Source organism: Rhineura floridana, chromosome 11 (genome assembly GCF_030035675.1).
Source record: "Rhineura floridana isolate rRhiFlo1 chromosome 11, rRhiFlo1.hap2, whole genome shotgun sequence".
Lineage (NCBI taxonomy): Eukaryota > Metazoa > Chordata > Lepidosauria > Squamata > Rhineuridae > Rhineura > Rhineura floridana.
Window position 1 is genome coordinate 31,702,159 of NC_084490.1, and position 24,052 is coordinate 31,726,210.

At 40.2% G+C, this 24,052-nt stretch overlaps 3 protein-coding genes across 3 annotated transcripts; 1 reads left to right on the forward strand and 2 right to left on the reverse strand.

Moving 5' to 3' along the window:
- Positions 1 to 338: 338 nt before the first annotated feature.
- On the reverse strand, positions 339 to 12,039 carry LOC133367759 (olfactory receptor 14A16-like). Its single transcript, XM_061591861.1, has 2 exons — positions 11,972 to 12,039; positions 339 to 1,311 (listed from the first exon to the last, which is right to left on the reverse strand). The coding sequence occupies exon 2, from the start codon at positions 1,290 to 1,292 to the stop codon at positions 339 to 341; it is 954 nt and encodes a 317-aa protein (XP_061447845.1). The 5' UTR covers positions 1,293 to 1,311; positions 11,972 to 12,039.
- A 3,432-nt stretch (positions 12,040 to 15,471) lies between these two features.
- LOC133367760 (keratin, type II cytoskeletal 8-like) lies at positions 15,472 to 16,386 on the forward strand. Its single transcript, XM_061591862.1, has one exon. It carries the CDS (start codon positions 15,472 to 15,474, stop codon positions 16,384 to 16,386), a length of 915 nt encoding a protein of 304 aa, XP_061447846.1.
- A 5,097-nt stretch (positions 16,387 to 21,483) lies between these two features.
- Positions 21,484 to 23,385, reverse strand: LOC133367761 (olfactory receptor 14A16-like). Its single transcript, XM_061591863.1, has 2 exons — positions 23,302 to 23,385; positions 21,484 to 22,467 (listed from the first exon to the last, which is right to left on the reverse strand). The coding sequence occupies exons 1-2, from the start codon at positions 23,383 to 23,385 to the stop codon at positions 21,484 to 21,486; spliced, it is 1,068 nt and encodes a 355-aa protein (XP_061447847.1).
- Between the last annotated feature and the right edge of the window lie 667 nt (positions 23,386 to 24,052).

Sequence of the window (24,052 nt, forward strand, 5' to 3'; positions counted from 1 at the left end):
AATAATAACGATAAAAACCTGGTTATTATTCAGAAGAAAAAATAGAACCAGGAGCAGCACAAGACAGTGATAAACAAATATTGAGAGGAACCTCCTGTAAGGTCAACCAAATGCAATTGAAATGGCAACAAGCAGTAGATGCCACTCCAGTGAGAATTCAGAGTGTTGTAGGATACATTGAGAATTGCTCAACAGGACAATGGGGTTAAATTTCAATATAAATAAATACATAAATGCATGATCACCAGGCCATATGATCTGAAAACGATAATGTGAATGGTGCAGTGACTTGAAGGAATGCAGAAGACCAATTTCTGACACAGGTAGAATCTACATACCTATCTGAATGTTTTAAATGGCACTGAAGAGTGCCTCACACTCAACAACTTTGACAAAGCATTTTTTATCTCCTTGTTTCTCATGCTGTAGATTATTGGATTGAACATGGGTGGAATAATAGTATACATCACAGTTAATACAAAGTCCAGATGAGAATTAGAGGGAGGACTGAGGTAAGCAAAAGATCCAGTGAAGCAAAATATGGAGAAGACCATGAGGTGGGGTAGGCAAGTGGAGAAGGCCTTTTTCCTTCCCTGAACGGAAGGGATTTTCAGAACAGCACTGAAGATGTGGACATAAGTTACAACAATGTACACAAAGCAGCTAAACGAAAGTATAATACTCATTATAACAACTCCAATTTCTAGTGAGTATGAGTTAGAGCAGGCAAGTGTAAGTAACTGTGGGATCTCACAGAAGAATTGATTGATAGCATTTGAGCAGAAAGGGGTTGCAAAAGTTCCACTAGTGTGCAGCACTGCATAAAGAAAGCCAGCAACCCACACAGCAGCAACCCTTTGGATGCAGGCTGTTTTGTTCATCACCATTTCATACTGTAATGGATTGCAAATGGCAACATACCGATCATATGCCATGACTGTGAGGAGAAAAAAATCAGAGCCTGCAAAGAAGATATATCCAAAAACTTGGACCACACATCCAGCATAAGAAATGTGCCTAGTACTCATGAGGGAATTGACCATGGATTTGGGAATAGTTATTGAAATATTACCTATGTCTTGGATGGCCAAGTTCATCAGAAAGAAGTACATGGGAGTGTGAAGGTGATGATCAAAGGCTACTGCAGAGATGATGAGGAGATTCCCTGATACAATTGCCAGGTACAATCCCAGGAAGAGAATGAAGTGTAGAATCTGCAGTTCCCGGATTGCTGAGAATTCAAGGAGCAGAAACTCAGAGACGTAGGATTTGTTGTCTATATTTTCATTCATTATGAAATGTTTCCCACCTCTGGAAGAAAAGAGAAAGGTGAATGTTAAATAAAATCATGTTCTGGTAACCAATATTTAATGGCTTTTGAACATGTTTTCAGTGTTAGGAAAAGAAAAAAAATGAAGTAAAGAAGTGAACAAAAGGGGGGAAATATAAATCTGCATCTTATGCACACTTCTCTGAAAAAGCTGTAGTACTGCTTCAAAAATGGCAGATGGATATGAACTCTGCCTTAACTAGAGGACATATGTTTTAAACTGTAATACAGCATCAGAACTGAAGTAACTAGCTCTTATACATATACAACATGGCAAACTTAAAGGTTATTTAATTAATTTAGAAGATGCTTAACAACTTGGATCAAGGATACCTTAAGTGCTTCCTGACTCTTTGTATCCCTGTCCAGTCACCAAGGTCTTCAGAAGAGTTGCCTGTGGCAGAGAAGCATGGCTTGTATCCACCAGAAACCATGCATTCGATACTGTATGCCCAGTTCTATGGAGCTGCCCCCCTCAGCTGAGATAAGTCAGACCCCCACCCTGATTAACTTCCACCACCTAGTGAAGAGGGTTTTGTTTTATTTCAGCTGGAATTTTAATGAAATGTTCTGATTTTGTTGTAACTGATTTTATCTTCATTGTATCTTTTCAACCAAATTGTACACTACTTAGATGAAATGGTGTTAAATTACATATAAATAATAGAAAAGTATAAATTTTACATTTTGAAATTGTAAGCTGCCTTGGTTGTCTTGGCACATGATATAAGTGGTAGGTAGGTAGGTAGAAAGACTACCTGGCTCCCCCCTCAGATATCCCTGCCACCCAGTTTGCTCCCCATGCTCATAATAGATTTGCATGTCACGTGCATAGGAATACAGTAGGGCCCTGCTTTATGGCGCTTCGCTTTACAGCAGTGGCTTTCAGTTAGGGAAAGTCCCTACATTAAGGCGCTTGTTCCATTTTTACGGTAGTTTTTCCCCGTCGTGCGTCATTTTGATGTCATTTTTGCGTGACGCGTCCCATTTTTCTCAATGAGTTTCACTTTACGGCGATTTCCGCTTTACGACGGAGGTCCGGAATGGAACCCGCCATATGAGCGGGGCCCTACTGTATCCTTGCCTCCTAAGAATGACCTCTGCAATACCTCCATTTCAGCAAACTACTTTTTGTATTGCTTTTGATATTGTGCTGGATCTACTTTAAGCATGATTTTTATTTTATGTTTAAACGTTTGTTGTAAATCACTTTATACCTTTTTCATGGGGAAATGATGAGTGAATTGATTAAACTAAACATAATTAATTTTTGTTTTTCTGGAGCCCTCACTGGTTAAATATCTATTCAAACTGAACCACTTTAAGAGAAGAGTGTTGAAGTGTGAGTGGGTCTCCATTCACCATATTTTTATGTGTTGTCTCTTCTCAGTTCTACTTAGAGTAAATCCACTGAAATTAATGGCCATGAAACTTATGTCTACACAGAGTAGAACTTGGAAATGGATATAACTTTTTCATTTGTCACAAGCCATTGAAGATAGGATGTCCCTTATCTTTGTCAGAAGGGTGGGGGAGATGACATTCTGCCAATAAATGATGATTCTGTAAAACTGCTGAACAAAATGTTGTTTGTTTGTCATTGTGTATAAAACAATTACGTATTATGTATATAATAAAATATATATAACAATTGATTGTAATAAAACCTCAAAACCATTTACAATAAAATAAATTTGTTGTTGTTGCTGTTATGTGCCTTCAAGTCGACTACGACTTATGGTTACCCTACGAATCAGCAACTTCCAATAGCATCTGTCATGAACCACTCTGTTCAGATCTTGTAAGTTCAGGTCTGTGGCTTCCTTTATGGAATCAATCCATCTCTTGTTGGGTCTTCTTCTTTTTCTACTCCCTTCTGTTTTTCCCAGCATTATTCTCTTTTCTAATGAATCATGTCTTCTCATTATGCATCCAAAGCATGATAATCTCAGTTTCATCATTTTAGCTTCTAGTGATAGTTTTGGTTTACTTTGTTCTAACACCCAATTATTGGTCTTTTTCTCAGTTCATGGTATGCACAAAGCTCTCCTCCAGCACCACATTTCAAATGAGTTGATTTTTCTCTTATCCACCTTTTTCACTGTCCAACTTTCACATCCATACATAGAGATCGGGAATACCCCCATTTCTTTTAAAGCGTTCCATAGTTTTTCATGATCTACACAGTCAAAGGCTTTGCTAAAATCTATAAAGCACAGGATGATTTTCTCCTGAAATTCCTTGGTCTGTTCCATTATCCAACGTATGTTTGCAATATGATCTCTGGTGCCTCTTCCCTTTCTAAATCCAGCTTGGACGTCTGGCATTTCTCACTCCATATATGGTAAGAGCCTTTGTTGTAGAATCTTGAGCATTACTTTACTTGCAGTTTGATAATTACTGCATTCCCTGGGATCTGCTTTGCCACCACACCAAAGAAGACTCGTGACACATATATGGAATAATGTTATATTTATTAAAATATAACACATAATCAATCAAATTCAAATCAACCAATTAATTGATTTCAAATACTTCGGGCAGGTGAGGCTCAACCTAGCTGTGAGGGAATAGACCCTCCAATACAGAAGACAAGTCAGTCACATCGGACTGTAACTCCCAGTCAAGGATGTGGGAAAACCTTTCCCTCCTTGCTATTGGAGTCAGGTATGTGGTTCCAACCTCCCCATCCTGGCCCTGCCATACAGGCATTCACCATGATGCGCAAGCCTGTCCCACAAGGACACTCCCCAGATCCACACCAGACATTAAGCCATGATGGTTCCCTAGGGAGTGTCCTTTACCAGAATGCCTCAACCACCTCAAATTTAACCCCAATTACATCACGTGCCTGAATTCCATGCCACAAGAGGGGATCAGCTGAAGCTTGGTCCCCTCAACCTAAAGAAAACAAAGCTCCCAAACCCAACCTAAATTCTTCAATAACAAATCGCACCTACACTCTGAAAGATGGCCGCCATCATCTTAAAACAAATGTGGAGAATGAAACTGAATCCTGTCATGAAGAATGATAGCCCCAAGAGACAAAACTAGGTCCCCAACCTGTCCATTTACCCACTTTCTAGACCTATCAATCCTGTTGGGGTGCAGCACACCCCTCCAAACTCTACTCACCAGCATATCAGACCATAGTAAATGGGATCTGGATACAACTGGATGAGCCCGGTGAAATCCTGAGTGACCTTGAGCAGCAAATCAATACTTTGCCACTGCACCAAGTCATTTCCCCCCCAATGAACTACCAAGACAAAGGGCCAGTCAGCCGAAGACATGATTCGGCTCCCAAAAGGCATCAATGCATCCCACAGCAAGCCCACTGAGCCTCCCAGCTAACTGCTGCACTAGCAGAAAGCTGCAGCTACGTCCCATCAAGAGACGAGAAGGCCCTCCAGTGGGCCCAAATTAGAATAGAATGGCCACAGAGGATGATTGTCACAGGGACTGGAAGGCTCTGCACACCTAAGGAAAAACAAAAACAACAAAAGACGTTAGGATTAATACCTGACATATGACTTAAAAGTGGAAGAACGTCATCTGCTAATCGTCTGGACTGGATATCATCCACGCTTATGCCCATGAGGGCTGCAGCCATGGCTGCCCCAATCCGAAAGGAATGCAGCCCATAGACTCCAGCATTGCAACCACTGACCAACAAGGCCTGCTGAACAATGGCCCAAAACTGAGTCAGGGCAGAACCATCCATATGTATAAAGAGATAATGCTGGCCCGCAGGCCTGATAGACAGAAATTGATGCACTGCAGAAACAGGGCACAATTCAGGAACCTGGCAATTGTGTAAAGATACCATACTGCCATGGCCCTTTTGATCAGTCTTAGAGACTCGAAGGGAGAACCTCACTAAATCAGCACCTAATGTGCAATCGCCAGAGCAGAAGGCTCGATAGGACACATCACACTTCGAGGAAACTAATATTTCACTAGGGTGAAAAGCACCATAGAACATCATCAGAGTTACTGCGGCGAAAGGTACGACTCTTACTGGGATGAGCACATAGAATTAAACAAAGGCAGGATCTGGAGGAGGACATCGGGTGTGATTGGCCTCCTCAGGTCAGCGGACCTGTGGGCGGAATGCGACCAACCCTGAAGGACCATTCTGACCCTAAAATCTACAGAATGATCCTGCAATCCTCTTGCCTTGGAAATAAAGGCCAGTGTGGAGAGGTGTCCAGCGATAGTTGTAACAGAAATATTTTGCCCTTTTAAATAAAGCATAAATTGCAGCAAATGAAATACAGGAATTGGCCAAGCAAAAGGCCAAGCATTATGAGCTTGAAACACCTGGAATTTTCCAAAAGCACACTGGTAGGTTCACTGAATGCTGGGGGCAAGGGCAGAGGATATGGCAACACCCACTTCTAATTCCAAGGCTCCACAGGAAAGGAGCTAACACTGTCTCGTATGCCAGAATATGATCTGAACACATGGCCAGTTTGAAAGGAATGCAACACATACTCTCCTGCATCTTGCCACAGGCCTGTAAGGGCCCCCCAAATGTGAGGCCAGCATTGCAATTGGGTTAGGGCAGATCCATTGAGACGTATGAACAGGTAATGCTGGCTGGTAAATTCATACTCTCCTGCATCTCGCCACAGGCCTGTAAGGGCCCCCCAAACATGAGGCCAGCATTGCAATTGGGTTAGGGCGGATCCGTTGAGACATATGAACTGGCAACGCTGGCTGGTATGAGCAAAATCTTCCGTAAGGCATGCCTACGAGGGCAGCACCACATCCATTCCTGTAAGAAAGAAATGTAACCCCTACATTCAGGGATCTCCCCCTAAGCTTCAACCACCAGCCACCACCTCTCTGGTCTGTCTTAATCATAAGCACTGGATAAACATCACAGAAATGTAAGCCCAAGGCTCAACATGACGTGACGTGCCTGGAAAGCTAAGACTTACCAGGGCAAAAGGCTCCCTAAAAAGCTGTTAAGGCCACCACCTGGAATAAATTTCCTCATAAGGAGGGAAGCACTAAGTGCTAGTCAAAGGCAGGAGCATCATTATTACTTCAGCGGTGAATGGCCACATAGGACAAGGCTGCCTTAGGGTGGAATACGACCAGCCCACTTTTATGAAAAATCAAAGTTCCGAAATGCGCTTGGCCTGGAAATTAAAGGCCAAGGCAGAATGGTGGCCAGATATATTCCTCACAGTAACACCCTGCCCCCTTTAGGAGAGCATGAACTGCAAACGTGTACATCATTCGTACATCAGGAGGAATGGCCACAAAGGACCTGGCGACCATAGGTGGAATATGACCAACCCCCTGTGATATACATAAAATGGGTTCCTGAATATGCTTGGCCCAAAATTAAAGACCAGGGTAGAAAGGTGGCCAGGTATATGTCTAACAATAACACCCTGCCCCCTTTAGGAGACCATAAACTGCAAAGGTGTAAAACTGAGAACGGCCATGCCCAAGGTAGGGCATACAAAGATGGCACAGCCATCATTCTGCAAACCCGGACATGCTGAGCGACGAACAAATATTATATTGTACTTTACAAAAGAAACGCACACACAAGGCTCATACCTCAAACAGCATTGGGGATCTGGGGTTTTATCACATAACCATAGCCAAGTGCTGCACTGAAAACATATCATGCGGTTCCAAAGGGCAGAAGGCCACATATGTACCGCAAGCACTGTTGGAAAATAGTCCAAGAAAATAAAATCTAGAATGAGCCCTATGCCCCCTAAAGTCAGCCAGCCGTTGCTCGGTACACCAAAGGCCCTGAAATTGACACCAAAATTCCAACCACCAACTGCATCAAAACTTACCTGCAGTTCAGACAACAGGAGCAAGTCCTCTTTTCTCAAAGAAAGAATGGCCGTTGAGGTCACATCTGGCCAGCGGCACTTGCACAACCCAAGAGAAGTGATCAGTATCTAAACGTCAGCCTGGTTATGATGCAAATGCCCACACAAGCTATGCAAGTGTCCCACAGAAGGTTCTCCTTCATATGATATAAACAAGTGCAGCCAGCCTGACATATGAATGAATGTGAATCTAACAGGTAGCAGCGCCTAGTATGCACGAGAATGCCATGAAAGAGTCATGACTGAAGAGGGTACCTGTATCTTGGGAAACAAGCAGTATACCATTCATATCTTTGGAATAAAGTTAAAATGAATTAAAACCAACATATCAAATTATTCCTGCTACACTCATGCTATAGAAAGAACTATTTTATAAGCTTGTTAACTACTAGAGATCCCTAAAGAAAAAATACAATTAAAATCCGCTCCTGTCTCAGGCTCAGGTAGCCTCGGTGGCACGGAATGCATTCTACCAGCTTCGGCTGGTAGCCCAACTACGACCCTATCTGGAGAGGGAGAACCTTGCCTCAGTTATCCATGCTCTGGTAACCTCTAGATTGGATTACTGTAATGCACTCTACGTAGGGTTACCTTTGAAGGTGGTTCGGAAACTTCAGCTGGTGCAGAATGCTGCAGCCAGAGTTCTCACTCGGACTAAAAGATCTGATCACATAACACCTGTCCTGGCCCAACTGCACTGGCTACCAATACGTTTCCGGGCCAGATTCAAAGTGTTGGTTCTTACCTATAAAGCCCTTAACGGCACCAGACCGCAATACCTGATGGAACGCCTCTCCCACTATGAACCTACCCGTTCGCTGCGCTTGACGTCGAAGGCCCTTCTCCGGGTTCCAACTCACAAGGAGGCCTGGAGAGCAACAACGAGATCTAGGGCCTTCTCGGTGGTGGCCCCCGAATTATGGAATGCCCTCCCAGATGAGATACGCCTGGCGCCTTCTTTGATATCTTTTCGGCGCCAGGTAAAGACCTACCTCTTTGCCCAGGCATTTTAGTCTTAGTTTTTAATTTTAATGTTATAGTTAATTAGTTGTAAGTTCTTTTTTTCTGTTTAAATCTGTTTTTAATGTGTTTTTATACTTACATGTTTTATCCACATACGTTGGTTTTTATGTGGTTTTATCATGTTGTACACCGCCCTGAGAGCCTGTTGCTATAGGGCGGTTTAAAAGTGTAATAAAATAAATAAATAAATAAATAATAAAATTTAATCATTTGAAAAGCCAACAAAAATTGAATCAGCAAACTTATAATCTTTTAAATTTTTATCATTAACCTTAAATGACTTGGCTCTCAGAAAACCACAACGAGGCAGGGAGTTTGTGCAGTCTTGCTAAGCCATTCTGTACACTATGTGTGGATTATATAGATTTTAGGAGAGACCATATAATAATATGTCCTAGCCTGCACAGATGTAATGTAGTATTTGTCTGCATTCAGCCCTGAGAAAATTAACCAAGGGCTCATAGAGGTTATAAATGCTGAAAGTAACTTACTATTTTTCTTTATCAATAGTAAATTTTCAGGCATAATTTCTTCTTTATACTTCACCCTTGCTATAGAGTGTTGTCTCCTTCATGTCATTAAAAATAGAGGCCACTCACTCATTTTCTTTTTGAGACAGTGAAAAGGTTTGTCTATACTTGAGTTGAAAAATTTTCTTTACCCTTGCAGTATGAAGCTTTTGCCATGGGGTGGAGAATTTAAGATTTTTCATTGCAAGTGGCTTGGTCTCAGGAGTCAAACACAACACAACTCAACAATTATGTTCCTTGAGACTTAGACCCAAAAGTCTGAGACAAATCAGCAATCAAGGCATGCAGAGAAAACAACTTTCCGGACTGTACTTCTGCTAGTAGTAGTAGACAGGTGCTAGCTCAGTGTTGGTAGCTACTTGGGAATGACAAAACAAACATGAACAGAATCCAATAAACTAAACCTAACCTAAACATTTTTTCTGGAGTCATCTTGGATCAACAATTTAATCTATCTGTTAGTGAGCTTCCATTCACTGTATTTCTTTCTGTTATGTCCAGTAATATTTCTACTCAGAGTAGTTCCATTAAAATCAATAGTCATGACTAATTTAGGTCCATTGATTTTAATAGGTCTGTTCTGAGTAGAAATTAGTTGGATGCAATACTTTGATTTGTCATGAGCATCTGAAAACCATGCCATGCAAGTTATACCAATATGCTTGTGTCCTTCTCCTCCATGGGAGTGTGTGTGTGTGTGAGGGACCACCACTAACACACTGCAACAGGGAAGCACAATCAAACAACCAGGAGGCCTGGGGAGGTTGTTTACAAATATATATTTGCACAGATATACTCAATATAAGTTTGACAATTAATAACTGTCACAAATTTTCCCCACTTTTTATTTTATTTTTAGAAACTCTATCAGAAGAACAAATCATCATGAGCAAATATGCTTGTGCCTTCCTCCTCCATGGGAATGGGGCCAAAACAGTGAGCACCCTAGTTCCAAAGTTTTTAAGAATCCAATTTTATTCTTTCACCCAAGTGGTTTAACATGAAATAAAAATTTCAATAACATTATTACTTACTACATTATTTCACAGAGATTAAATCCCAGTTATAGTAACTACTATTGATAGCATCAAGCAAACACATGTTGTGATTGAACAGTGTGTTCCTCGTTGAGAGCCACATTTACACTCAGTAGTAGAGAGATGGAGCCACCAAAGGTCCTCTCTAGGCTTCTGCCTTGACAGTGCTGCTATTTGCCCAATCTCTCTACCATTGATAGCAGCCTACAAACACACTAGGTGCTTGAAAAGCTTGAGAGCTGAATTCGCAATCATTGGTAGAAATGTCTAGTCACAAACAGTCCTCTCCAGCCTTATACCTGGACAGTGTTTTACATTGCCCAGTGTCTCTAACGTTGAGAATAGCCTGAACACACATGCTAGTTGAAAAATGTATCTTCTTAGTTGAGGAATTCCAAACACATTCAATATCCAGCCAAGGGAGAATTCATTAAATAAAGAATACATACAGGTAAAGACACTGGCAAAGAGATCACGGCATCCTAAGCTTGGTTTACAGTGTCAAGAATTCCTTGCCATGAGGAATCGAGTAATAGCAGCAGTGGAGGCTGCTGGAACCTCATGTGGGTGGAGCCTTTGAGGTCACATGTGTAGTGCCTATGAGGCCACATGGGTGGAGCTTATGAGGTCACACAGGTGGAGCCTGTGAGGTCCTTATCCTTTCTTGCAGTGGGCACTTAAGCAATAGAGTTTTACAAATATGTGGCACCCAAAAATGTCTTACCTTGCTTTAGAAGGGGTCCCTGTGGTCACAGTTACAGTCATTGCTGCTTCTCCACGCACAAAGAAAAGCAAATAAAGCCAAGGTCTAATCAGACATGATATGATTCTAAATATATATACAGAAATGAATAGTGGAAAAAATAGTCTTGGCTAATAGCTGACAGAATACACAATAATGCCCAATTTCAAATGCACATGCACTTTACTGCACAGGTTGTGATATGAATTGTTAGCTCTATAGACAAAATATGCATACACTCTCAATGGAAACATGGCAATAAAATGCAGAGGTGTACAAATACAGAAATATAAAATGCAAAGGTAAAATGCACAACAAATCTCAAATACTATGCTAAATATGCCAAAATATGCCAAATGTGTTTCAACTTGATTCAAATCTTCATCAGAGGCATCTATTCGGGGAGCTTCTCTTTGTGTGTGGATTCAGGTTATACAATGCTTAAAAATATATATAAAACAAAGATTTATGAAAATGCTTTTTATTAACCTAAAAATGTACCAATTCATACTAAAAATATACTAAACATTAAAAATCAGGCTTACCATATAAACTATGTTGCTGCTGCAGATATAATTTATGAAAATAACTTTGCAATTCTTCTGTAAAGCAGCATGATATAAGCCTCTGTAAACATAACCGCTAAGGATTATATTCCAATTCAGGCAAGAGTATAGAACAGAATTTATTTCAATTATCTATGAAAAATACAGTCACCGAATTGTAATAACTTATAACACCTGTATTCACTGTTATAAAGCATGCTTGTGCTGCCTGTCCTAAGTCCACACTCAAAAATAAGCTGGTTAATATTTTTTATATAATGACTCAGCATCCAATATGAGGATGATGCAATGATAGGGAATTTTTATATTCAAACAATAAGCAAATATATTCTTTTATAAAGCTGTAAAGGTTTATAACATTTTAATAGTTTAGCATTTTAATAAGCTTAGTAGCCAGCCAGAACCCTTTTTCTTCTTAGAGTTGTCTTCCCTGACTGTGCTGGTTTGTTTGGAACAGCTTGTACTCTAAACAATTAAGATAACACTGAACAGGCACTGAACATCTCTGTACTCTCCAAAACAAAGAAAAAATTGCAATAGCTAAAATGCTTAGCTAATATGCTTAGCTCAATAATGGAAGTACTCAGCTCATAACAAAAATGTACTAAGAAGTGAAATATTGAAGATTGCCACATTCAACTAGAACATAATATGAACAGTGCAATGCTAATGCAATGTCTATGAAATACCTATGCAATATCTATGCAATGCTTATGCAATACTGCCATACTGATATGTAGCCTCCTGATACGTTAATGCTGATTTCTTTGTCCTGAAATGTATAAAAACTCCAGGCAAGCAATACCATGCTGCTGTTCTCCATTCACTCAGAGGAAGACTGACCAAGTATACACTTGTCATCCAATGAAGGCTTACCTTTTTGCTGCAAGCCTATGTCTTCGATTTTACTCAAGAACCCCCAGTCCAACTAACTACAAAATTCCCTGTCACCAATGTTGTGTTCTCCAGGGCTGATGCAATACTAACACCCTGTAAATGGGCTTCATTCTGTCAGTACTTAATATGTTTAGTACAATGAACTAAATTTACAGAACTTGGCATGAAATGCAATATATAAATAATCATAAATCATTTAAGCAGAGCCAAAAAGACTCACGAAAAAATATCTAGGAATAACCAATAAATAAATATATAAACAGAAAGATATAATACTACATAATAGGCATCCAATCTAGTTCTTCATTTAACCCCTTTGGCATTAAAGTGTCTAACTTGTATTTCCAAAATATTTCCCTACTTCTTAACTGTTTACACAATTCTTTACCTGAAGTTTTATTTTTTTCTACACACCAAAATAGAAGAGATTTCTCATCATGTTTAAATTCCAGTAAATGTTTTACTAATAGAAGATGTACTTCCTTAGTTCTAATACAACTTCTGCGTTCACAAATGCATATGTTGATTTTCCTTGCGGTCATACAAAAATGGGCATGGGCACTACACAATATATATAATCCCTTTAGTATTGCACATAAATAAATATTTGATGTGAAATAACCTCTGGTCTCTAGGATTGGTAAATGATTTGATTGTATTGAAATTAGAACATACACTACAATTGCCACATGGGAATTGATCTACAATGTTGCTGTCGTCTATAGTCCAATTGAGTAATTTAGGTGCTTTCAGTCTCGAATGTAATAACAAATCGCTTAGATTAGGTGTACATTTATATGCAAACATTCAATAATTCTTAAAATGTGGAATGTCATCCAGGAGGTGCCAATGTTGATTAATAGTCTTCTTTATGGATGCTGCATATGTGTCATAAGTAACTGATACAACCATCCTATGCCCAGGAGTATAACTATTCTTAGATATAAGTAAGGTTGTATGGCTGATGTTTTTGGCTTTGCATAATGCCTGTTTTAGGATCCTATGGTGATACCCTTTGTGTTACAGTTGTCTCATCAACACATTAGCTTGGGTAAGAAAATCCCTCATTTGACTACAATTCCTCCTTAATCTCAACATCTGAGAATAGGGGAGATTACATGGGATGGTAGCTATCATACTGAAGATATGAATTAACATCCGTTAGTTTCTTATAAATATTAGTAATGAAAGTCCCATGATTGTTTTTGATCTCCACATCTAAAAAATGGATACACGGCATCATAAATGGTTTTGAACTTAATAGTGGGGTGCACGGTGGTGATGAATTTGTCAAAATCCTTAAGTCTACCTTATCATAAAAAAGTCATCTAATTGTCTCTTGAACACCAATATCTCATTTCTGTAAGGATTGCTATCATGTAAAATATACCTTTTTTCAAATTCACCCATAGAGATATTTGACAATTCTGGATTAAAGTGACACCCCATGGCTGTACCAGAAATTTGCCATAACATCTTATCTTGAAACTGAATTTTTTCTTCTTCAATACTAATTCTGCAAGTGCACTAAAAATATAGTGAGAGGATGCAGTATTTCCCATTTATCTAAAGTCTCAGCAATAACATTGATAGCCTCCTCCTGAGGTATGTTGGTATACAATGCTGAAACATCCATGGTCACTAGCCAAACGTTAGCCAAACACCACTATTTGACATTCAAAACTAATAAAAATCAACAATAAGCTAAAAATAGTTTTGCATACATGTAGCTTGTATATGTCTGGATAGACTTTTCTAAACAAAAATGGTCTAAGCAGGCACTGGCAAGAGTACAGGGAAGTCACCTTCCTGATGCCAATAGGCAGGGAGTTTGTGCAGTCTTGCTATGCCATTCTGTACACTAGGTGTAGATTATAAACATGCAAGCAGAGACTATGTGACAAGCAGGATGTTCTAGCCTGCACAAACATAATGTAATATTATTGTATGCATTCAACCCTGAGAAAACTATCCAGGTGAGGGTGGGTGGGTGTCACGCAAGGCCGAAAAGAGGCCAAGGGGAGATGGAGCAGGGCTTAAATAGTCACCCTGCTCCACCCCTTACGCAACAGGCGTGCATGGCCACGTTGCGCCAAAATGGGGTTTGAAGCCATGCCAGGTCTTCCCCAGCATGGCTGCAAAGGCCCATCCTCGCCCCAGCCTTTTGGCCTGACGATGATGGGGAAAAAATTCAAAAACTAATTAAAATCAACAATAAGCTAAAAACAGTTCTACATACATACAGCTTGTGTATATCTCTATAGACTTCTCTAAACAAAAATGTTGTAAGCAGGCACTGGCAAGAGTACAGGGAAGGCACCTTCCTGATGCCAATAGGCAGGGAGTTTGTGCAGTGTCGCTAAGCCATTCTGTACACTAGGTGTAGATTATAAAGATGCAAGGAGACACTGTGTAACAAGCAGGATGTCCTAGCCTGCACAAACATAATGTAATATTATTGTATGCATTCAACCCTGAGAAAACTATCCAGGAGATCACTTAATTTATAATGCTGAAAATAACTCACCAGTTTTCTTCATCAATAGTAAATTTCTAGATATAATTTCTTCTTCGTGCTTCAGCCTCTTTAAAGTTTTCTGCAATCTTCAAGTCCCCAATGAAACTATTTTAAATGAACAAATAAGCAACTCCTTTTCTTTTTGAGACCATGAAATGTTTGTGTACCCTTGCAGTTGAGTACGTTTGTATATCCTTGCAGTATGAAGCTTTTACAGTGGGGAACATACAGTAAGAGTGTTTGTTCCTAGTTTCTTGGTCTCAGGAGTCCAACTCAACAAAACAATGTGTCCCTTGAGACTTGGATTCAGGAGTCCAAGACAAATTAGCAATTAAGGCATGCTGAGCAAAGTTAACTTTCTGGACTGTACTTCTAGTAATAGTAGTAGCCAGCTACTAGCACAGTAGGTACATAAGAATGACAAAGCAAACTTGAACAGAATTTAATTCTCAACTGTTGTTTCAACATCGATTTTTTTAAACAAAAGATTCCTTAAGTATTAAATTTAAACTTTTTACTGATTTTATCCTTATTTATAAACAGTGTTCCCTTTTTATTCCTAGTCTTCATTTTTCATTGGCTATGGAATGTCTCTTGGATTCAAAACTTCAGCCTATTTGTCCACTGTGGCATATCATATCTAGGAAGGAAAATGGAAATGGACCACTTCAGGGACCATTTCTACTCATCTCTATGACTTAAGAGGTTATAACCTCTCCTTATTGTTCCACGGTTGGGTGTTGTATTGGGATCACATATTTCTACGGAGTCAGTCTGGAGAGTGGGCTAGGAGTGGAATCATTTGGGTTCAATTTCCTACACCCATTTTGACCTGGGGGAGTAAAACCTCATGGGTTTGCCAAGGATCACATGCTAATATGATCACATATTACAGCCTTTCTGCAGTGCCTGCCCGGCCTTGTCTCCCATAGAGAGGGTGAAAAAAAACCCCTAAAGTAACATGATGAAGAACCACTTCCGAACCACTTCTTCAGGCCCCGTCCGCACCTTCAGCAGCCGCTCCTATACGGCGGGCCCCGTCACCGCCTCTCGAGTCAGCACCTCTTACGCCTCCTCCAGCTATGGGGGCAGCAGGTTTGGAGGCGGTGGCAGCGCCAGCAGCTTCCGAGGGTCCTCCGTTGGCGGCGGCATGGGGGGCATCACGGCCGTCAGTGTGAACAAGAGCCTGCTGGCGCCGCTCAACTTGGAGATCGACCCCACCATCCAGCAAGTGAGGACCAAAGACAAAGAGGAGATCAAGACTCTCAACAACAAGTTCGCCAACTTGATTGACAAGGTTCGCTTCCTAGAGCAGCAGAATAAAATGCTGGATACCAAATGGAGTCTCCTGCAGAATCAGAAAACCACCCGAAGCAACATGGACAGTATGTTTGAGGCCTACATCAACAACCTGCGCCGGCAGCTGGACGGCTTGGGGCAGGAGAGAGCAAGGCTGGATGCTGAGTTGGCCAACATGCAAGGCCTTGTAGAAGAATTCAAGACTAAGTATGAAGATGAAATCAACCATCGTACTGAGAAGAAGAATGATTTTGTCCTTTTGAAGAAGGATGTGGATGAGGCCTACATGAACAAGATTGAGCTGGAGTCCCGTCTGGAATGCCTGACTGACGAGATCAACTTCCTGAGGCAGCTGTATGATGAGGAGCTGCGTGTAATGCAGTCTCAGATCAATGACACTTCTGTGGTCTTGTCCATGGATAACAACCGCAGCCTGGACTTGGATGGCATCATTGCCGAGGTCAAAGCACAGTATGAAGACATTGCTGCCAAGAGCCGGGCTGAAGCAGAGAGCATGTACCAGATCAAGGTGAGCCACCACCCCCTGCACACATGCACCTGGTTTACTACTGGGTGATGAGGGCTGGGCTGGGTTGGTGAGAGTCGCCACTCATTCTTCGTTTTACATTTAAATAGTACATTTTAATGTGTACTATTAATATTTATTGATGTATTTTGCTGCTATTTTGATTATTTTTGTTTGATTCCATTGTATTATTGTATTTATATATTCTCTGATTGTTTTATTATTATGTACACCGCCCAGAGAGCCCTTGGGCTTAGGGCAGTATATAAATTAATTAAATAAATAAATAAATAAAATAATATAGGGGAAACATGTCTTCCTTCTCCAGGACCCTACATTCAGTGTTGGAAGACCTAGAGTGGGGAATCAAGTGATGTCATCAAGCAGAAAGGAGTGTGACTAAAGTAACAGGATGTATGCTTCTCATCCTACTGGCATGATACCAAAGGAATTGTGAAGAAGAAAACGAGCATCACCTGCCAATGGACAGGAACAGTTGCTGCTGCCATGCCTTACTTCCTGGGCAGGATCTTTAGATACACAATGACCCTTGGCACTCTGACTGGTAGCAGAAGCCACCATATATGCCCCCATTTGGTTCCACACTCTTAGCGCTCAATATGCCAATACAAAGTTCATTTTCCTCTATGATGATAAATACATTCCGCAGTCTGGTGTGCCTTTATGGCTGGGCATGGAAGAAGACAAATAATGCTAAATTCAATTAAGAATGAAAATGGTTATGGAGCTGAATGAGACAACACATGGCCTCTACACCATCTGCCAAAAGACCGAAGAACACCAAGAAGACGATCACTTAACTGAATAGCGGGGTATGAACTTAAAAATAAATTAATGGATTAAAGATCGCCGGGTCATGTGATCTCACAAAAAAAAAAAGTATGAATGATGTACAAGAGAAATGGAAGAGGACTGGTTATGTGAAATAGGAGGAATTTTGAAACCACAGATCTAAATTTATCTAAGTTGTAACTGTCAAAGCAGCAGAGTCACTCAAACCCAACAGCTTTCACAAAGCATTTTAATCTCTCTGCTTCTCATGCTGTAGATTTACTTCCTCAAAGGATATTTTGTGTTGAACTGACATTGTCCTGTAAATGTATTTTTAACCATTTTATTTATTGTTTTGTTTTATTAATCACTGCTAAGGTTTTTAACAGCTATTCCTTTGTTTATTACTACATTTATATCCCACCTTTCCTCCAAGGAGCTCATGGGGGCATACAAATATACAAATTAGTGCTGCTTTGTAGGGTAGAAGGATGGAATAGAAATACTTTAAATAAGTAAATTTAAAAAATGAACATGGTTCCCCCATCCCAATTTTAAACTTGAAGCAGGTGTAAAGGACGAACAGATTTTTTTTTTTACTATATCTTGTAAAATTTTGTACACTGCCTTGAAGGAGCAATTTCACTCTAAAAGATTGTAGCTCAGTTTCCATGTAACACTGAGCCAAACCATGGCGACAGATACAGCTCATGGTTTATTGGAATGAGCCAAAGTAGGAGCCCAGGTTCAGAGGCAATGCTGAGTGAAACCATATCTCACCCTAGGGTAGTGCAGCAGAAAGATCCAGGGAAGAGAAGCACAGAGGCTGTGATCCTCACTTTGGGAACTTGTGCATGGGGTTACTTGTGCGATTGGTGGGGACACAAGATAGGGCCTTCTCGGTGGCTGCTCCTAGGTTGTAAAACTCCCTTCCTAGGGAGGCACGAATGGCCCCCTCCTTGCCATCCTTCTGTCAGCATGTAAAGACTTTTTTATTCTGATAGGCTTTTGGGATAGGATTGGGCTTTACAAGGCTTGTTTTATTGTTTTATATTATTATCTGTATTATTTTACATTGTTTTTAGATTTTTAAGTGCCTTTTATGGTTTTAAGGTTGTGCATAGTTTAATTGCATTTTAATTGTATGTTTTTCTATGTTTTTAACTACATGTAGTTTTATTTGTAAGCCGTCCTGAGTTCCAGTTTGGAAAAAGGGCTGGGTAAAAATAAAGTTTCAATTCAATTCAATTCAATACCTGATGGAACGCCTCTCCCGATACGAACCCACCCATACACTACGCTCAACATCAAAGGGCCTCCTCCAGGTGCCTATTCCGAGGGAAGCTGGGAGTCTGGCAACAAGGGAGAGGGTCTTCTCAGTGGTGGCCCCCAAATTATGGAATGATTTCCTTGACGAGGTGTGCCTGGAGTCAACAATGGTATCTTTTCGGCACCAGGTCAAAACTTTCCTCTTCTCCCAGGCATTTTAGCATATGCTTTTAAATTGTTTTAAATTTTAAATTGTGTTTCAAATAGTTTTTAAAATAAGTGTTTTTAAATTTGTATATTTGTTTTTAATGTTTTTAGTTACTGTAAACCGCCGAGAGAGCTTCGGCTATGGGGTGATAGATAGATAGATAGATAGATAGATAGATAGATAGATAGATAGATAGATAGATAGATAGATAGATAGATAGATAGATAGATAGATAGATAGATAGATAGATAGATAGATAGATAGATAGATAAGGGTCTGTAATAAATTAAAAAATAAATAAGGGGCAGGATTGAAGCTTGAGATTGATAAACAAACAGTCAAGGAATACCTAATCACTTTGAACGAGTTCAAATTGGCAGGGCCCGATAAACTGCATCCTAGAGTATTGAAAGAACTGGCTGAAGAACTCTCAGAACCGCTCTCTATTCTCTTAGTGAAATCATGGAGGACTGGTGAAGTGCCAGATGACTGGAGGAGAGCTAAAGTTGTCCCTATCTTCAAAATGGGCAAAAAGGAGGAACTGGGGAAATACAGACCAGTCAGCCTAACATCAATCCCTGGAAAAATTCTGGAACAGATTATAAAGCAGTCAGTCTGTAAGCTCCTTGAAAGCAATGCAGTGATTACTAGGAGCCAGTATGGATTTATGAAGAACAAATCCTGCCAAACTAATCTCATCTCATTTTTTGATTGGGTAACCTCCCTTGTAGACTGTGGGAATGCTGTGGACATAATATATCTTGACTTCAGCAAAGCTTTTGACAAAGTGCCCCATGATATTCTGATTAGCAAGCTAGTTAAATGTGGGCTGGATGGAACAACTATCAGGTGGATCCACAGTGTGCTCCAGAATCGTACTCAAATAGTGCTTATCAATCGTTCCTTCTCCAACTGGGTGGATGTAACGAGTGGGGTACCACAGGGCTCGGTCCTGGGCCCAGTGCTCTTCAACATTTTTATTAATGACTTGGATGAGGAGGTACAGAGCATGCTTATCAAATTTGCAAATGATTCAGAATTGAGGGACATAGCTAATATCGTGGAAGACAGAAGCAAAATTCAAAGCGACCTTGATAGGCTGGAGCATTGGGCTGAAAACAGCAGAATGAAATCCAACAGGGATAAATGCAAAGTTCTACACTTAGGAAAAAGAAACCAAATGCACAGTTATAAGATGGGGGATACTTGGCTCAGCAATAGAATATGTGAGAATTGTTGTTGATCACAAGCTGAATATGAGCCAGTGTGATGTGGCTGCAAAAAAGGCAAATGCTATATTAGGCTGCATTAATAGAAGCATAGTTTCCATATCATGTTTAGTATGAGTTCCCCTCTATTCAGCACTAGTTAGGCCTTATCTTGAATACTGAGTCCAGTTCGGGTCTCCACACTTCAAGTAGGATGCAGACAAACTGGAACAGGTTCAGAGGAGGGCAACAAGGATGATCAGGGGACTGGAAACCAAGCCCTATGAGGAGAGACTGAAAGAACTGGGCATGTTTAGCCTGGAGAAGAGAAGACTGAGGGTAAATATGATAGCACTCTTCAAGTACATGAAAGGTTGTCACACAGAGGAGGGCCGGGATCTCTTTTCAATCATCCCAGATTGCAGGACAGGGAATAATGGGCTCAAGTTGCAGGAAGCCAGATTTCGACTGGACATCAGGAAGAACTTCCTAACTGTTAGAGGCATACGACAATGGAACCAATTACCTAGAGACGCTGTGGGCTTTCCGACACTGGAGACATTCAAGAGGCAGCTGGACAGCCATCTGTCGGGAATGCTTTGATTTGGATTCCTGCATTGAGCAGGGGGTTGGACTCAATGGCCTTATAGGCCCTTTCCAACTCTACTATTCTATGATTCTATGAAGCAACAGGCCTGGAGTGGTTGCTGGTTTACCAAATATATTTGCTCAGATAAACTCAAGTTTGACAGATAATAACTGTCAGTTATTTTTAAACACCCTCTCAAATGAACAAATCATTTAATTCTTAGATGTTTCTCCTCTCCCAATTAGGCATGTCTGCATAGGACTAATCGTTTATCTCAAAAAGGTTCAGACGTATTACCTGAAATATAAAGAAAGGTGATGGGTGTGAACCATCCCAGGTTAAGCCTCATTCAACAGAATTCAGTGAGATAATTTTTATTCTAGGGAAAATTCACAAAAACAGATAGAAATACAAAAAAAAACATATTTTATGAGAAAGCCCAGCAAAATGAGTAGTTTAGGATGACATGTGTCCACTTTAGAAATTGTACAATTGTGAGGAAATGCATACAATTTAAATGAGTATCTTTTATATGAGTATCTATATCTTAAAATGATATAGAACATATTTTTGATTGCACATGTGAAAATGACAGAGTGAGGTATACATCCCTAAGCACAGCAGGAGGTTTATGACTATAGAACTCTGATGGTTACAAATATAATAATTAAATACTAATTAAAACAAAGGGAGTGAAGTATCTGAATGAATCAAAGGGATGAACACAACTGAATTCATAACAATGTTTTCCACCATAAGAGTTCCACCACAAGCCTTTTTGATACATGAATATCTGGATATGACTGGAATACAAAAAGTTATCATTGTAATGGATTCTTCTAAGACAAGGCACTTTTTAACCTGACAATAATTGCAATTATGATTATGGGAGAAGATGTCACGATCCATGTTGAAAGTCTCCATTTTTCCCTAAGGACTATACCCATAATCAAGGAGTGCAAAGGAAGAAATGATATAGGAAACATAAAAAAAGAAATTGCAGAACACTGAATTCACCCCATGCAGCATGGCACTTGAGGAACTCATTTTGTTTGTTTCTTTCTTTCTATAATATATGTCATCTAAATACCCATGAATGTTGTAAATGACTGTGAAGAGTGCCTCAAACCCAACAACTTTGACAAAGCATTTTTTAGATCTTTGTTTCTCATGCTGTAGATTATTGGATTGAACACGGGTGGAACAATAGTATACATCACAGTTAATACAAAGTCCAGATGAGATGGAGTGTTAGAGGGAGTCCTGAGGTAAGCAAAACCTGAAGTGAAACAAAGTATAGAGAAGACAATGAGGTGAGGTAGGCAAGTGGAAAAGGCCTTTTTCCTTCCCTGAGTGGAAGGGATTTTCAGAACAGCACTGAAGATGTGGACATAAGTTACAACAATGTACACAAAGCAGCTAAACGAAAGTATAATACTCATTATAACAACTCCAATTTCTAGTGAGTATGAGTTAGAGCAGGCAAGTGTAAGTAACTGTGGGATCTCACAATAGAACTGATTGATAGCATTTGAGCAGAAAGGGGTTGCAAAAGTTCCACTAGTGTGCAGCACTGCATAAAGAAAGCCAGCAACCCACACAGCAGCAACCCTTTGGATGCAGGCTATTCTGTTCATCACCATTTCATATCGCAATGGATTGCAAATGGCAACATACCGATCATATGCCATGACTATGAGGAGAAAGAAATCCGAGCTTGCAAAGACGACATATACAAAAACTTGGACCACACATCCAGCATAAGAAATGTGCCTAGTATTCATGAGGGAATTGGCCATGGATTTGGGAACAATTACTGAAACAGTACCTATGTCCTGGATGGCCAGGTTCATCAGAAAAAAGTACATGGGAGTGTGAAGGCGGTGGTCAAAGGCTACTGCAGAGATGATGAGAAGATTCTCTGATACAATTGCCAGGTACAATCCCAGGAACAGAATGAAGTGTAGAATCTGTAGTTCCCGGATTGCTGAGAATTCAAGGAGCAGAAACGCAGAGATATAGTATTTGTGGTCTAAATTTTCATTCATTACTGAAACATTTCCTTCCTGTGGAAGAAAAGAGAACAATGAATGCTAAATCAAATTATGTTCTGGTAGCCAATATTTAGGGGTGGGGTTCTCTGCCTAGTTCCGGTCCACCTGTATTCCTTATTCCGATAGCCTGTTATTCATTCCCAATCCACCTTTTCTTTTGTTTCTGCTTGTTTTTCCACTTGCCAGTTTGATCAGCTTATTTTTTTAAAATTGCAGAATAAAAAATAACATCATTTTTTGATGAAAATGCTTATAGAAATTTAAAGTGTTCCATGTGTTTTTCCCTCTATTTACACATCAATTATGCAGATAATTGCTTGGAGTCTGTTTCTTGCCTTCGGCTAACAGATGTGCTGCTTAATGATTTGGTATGGAATGGGATTAGGGTTTTCTTCTCCTACCTGCTTGCTGCATTGACATCTATTTATTCAACTGGTGAATTCTCAGTACTGTCTGCAAACTGCAGCTTTTCCCACAATTATTATTATTATGGGAGGAGTTGTGCCCACACAGGCACATTTGCTTTTTACTAGACTCACGCGCTTTCGGATTTCCTTGCATTATTTCATAACAATGTCAATGTTGAAGGATCATCCCACCATGCACAGTAACATAGTCACACACACACACACACACACACACACATGCAGGGATCTTAAGTCTGGGCCGCTGTCTCTTCCTTGACCTTACTTGGACCACAAGTCAAGCTCAAGCTGCTGCAATTGTCTTTTTTAATTAATGTTTTAAAATGTCTGATGATAAAAAAGGCACTGCAAGACCAGACCCAAGATGCTGCAATTGACAGCAGCTTGCCTCACAATCTAATGAAGCCCAATGCTTACTCACCTCCTGCCCTTCCAAGACCGTGCTGCTGCGTGTTTTTAAGATGAGATGTGGGAGAGGGTCTGGGGGGTCTGGGTTTGAGACCATGATGAATACTCACCCAAGATGTCAATTGCATTTAAACAGAAGCCTAATTCTGCCATGCTGATGATGACGTTAAATCTGCAAGGAAGCCACTGAGGCGCAAACTGCTTAGTTCACTGAGCGCCGAATGGGCTTGTGTTTTAAAAGCAACTTTTGATGGGTTGGGGGGCTAGACAATGCTGCACACATTCTTCTAGTTAAAGGTTAATGTAAGCAGTACCACCACACCAAGACAAGAGTGGCTACTGAGCTATACTGCTTGCTTTGCTTTGCAGCTAGAAGTAAAATGCAGAAAAGGTATTACTAGCAGAATCCCAATTATGTTAATATTTATGAATTTAGCAACTCATTGATTATTGTTCATTGATTGCTTTTGCCTCCTGCTTTACATTAGTGTTTAAGCAAGGATTTGCCACTTAATAATATTAATATAAAGTACTGTTCAAAATAGGGTAATCAGTGGTTATAGACTGAGGGACACATAAGCCTCCTCTGCTGTACAAATGTTTAACAGCCATGCTTGATCGAGTGAGGGGAGGCGGGAGGCAGGAAGGAATGGGGACAGAGAAACACATATGTTCAAACCAAAGCAGCATGACAACACAGAATTAAAGCCGAAGCATGGGGTGGAGAAAATAATCTCATCCATCAGAAATACATAATCACTCTC

Excerpts from the sequence above, each read along its gene's own strand:
- LOC133367759 (XM_061591861.1), bottom strand. The coding sequence starts at position 1,292 with ATGAATGAAAATATAGACAACAAATCCTACGTCTCTGAGTTTCTGCTC.
- LOC133367760 (XM_061591862.1), top strand. The coding sequence starts at position 15,472 with ATGATGAAGAACCACTTCCGAACCACTTCTTCAGGCCCCGTCCGCACC.
- LOC133367761 (XM_061591863.1), bottom strand. The coding sequence starts at position 23,385 with ATGGTCTCAAACCCAGACCCCCCAGACCCTCTCCCACATCTCATCTTA. Across the intron at positions 22,468-23,301 it reads CGGTCTTGGAAGGGCAGGAG|GAAGGAAATGTTTCAGTAAT; the intron begins GTGAGTAAGCAT and ends TTTCTTCCACAG.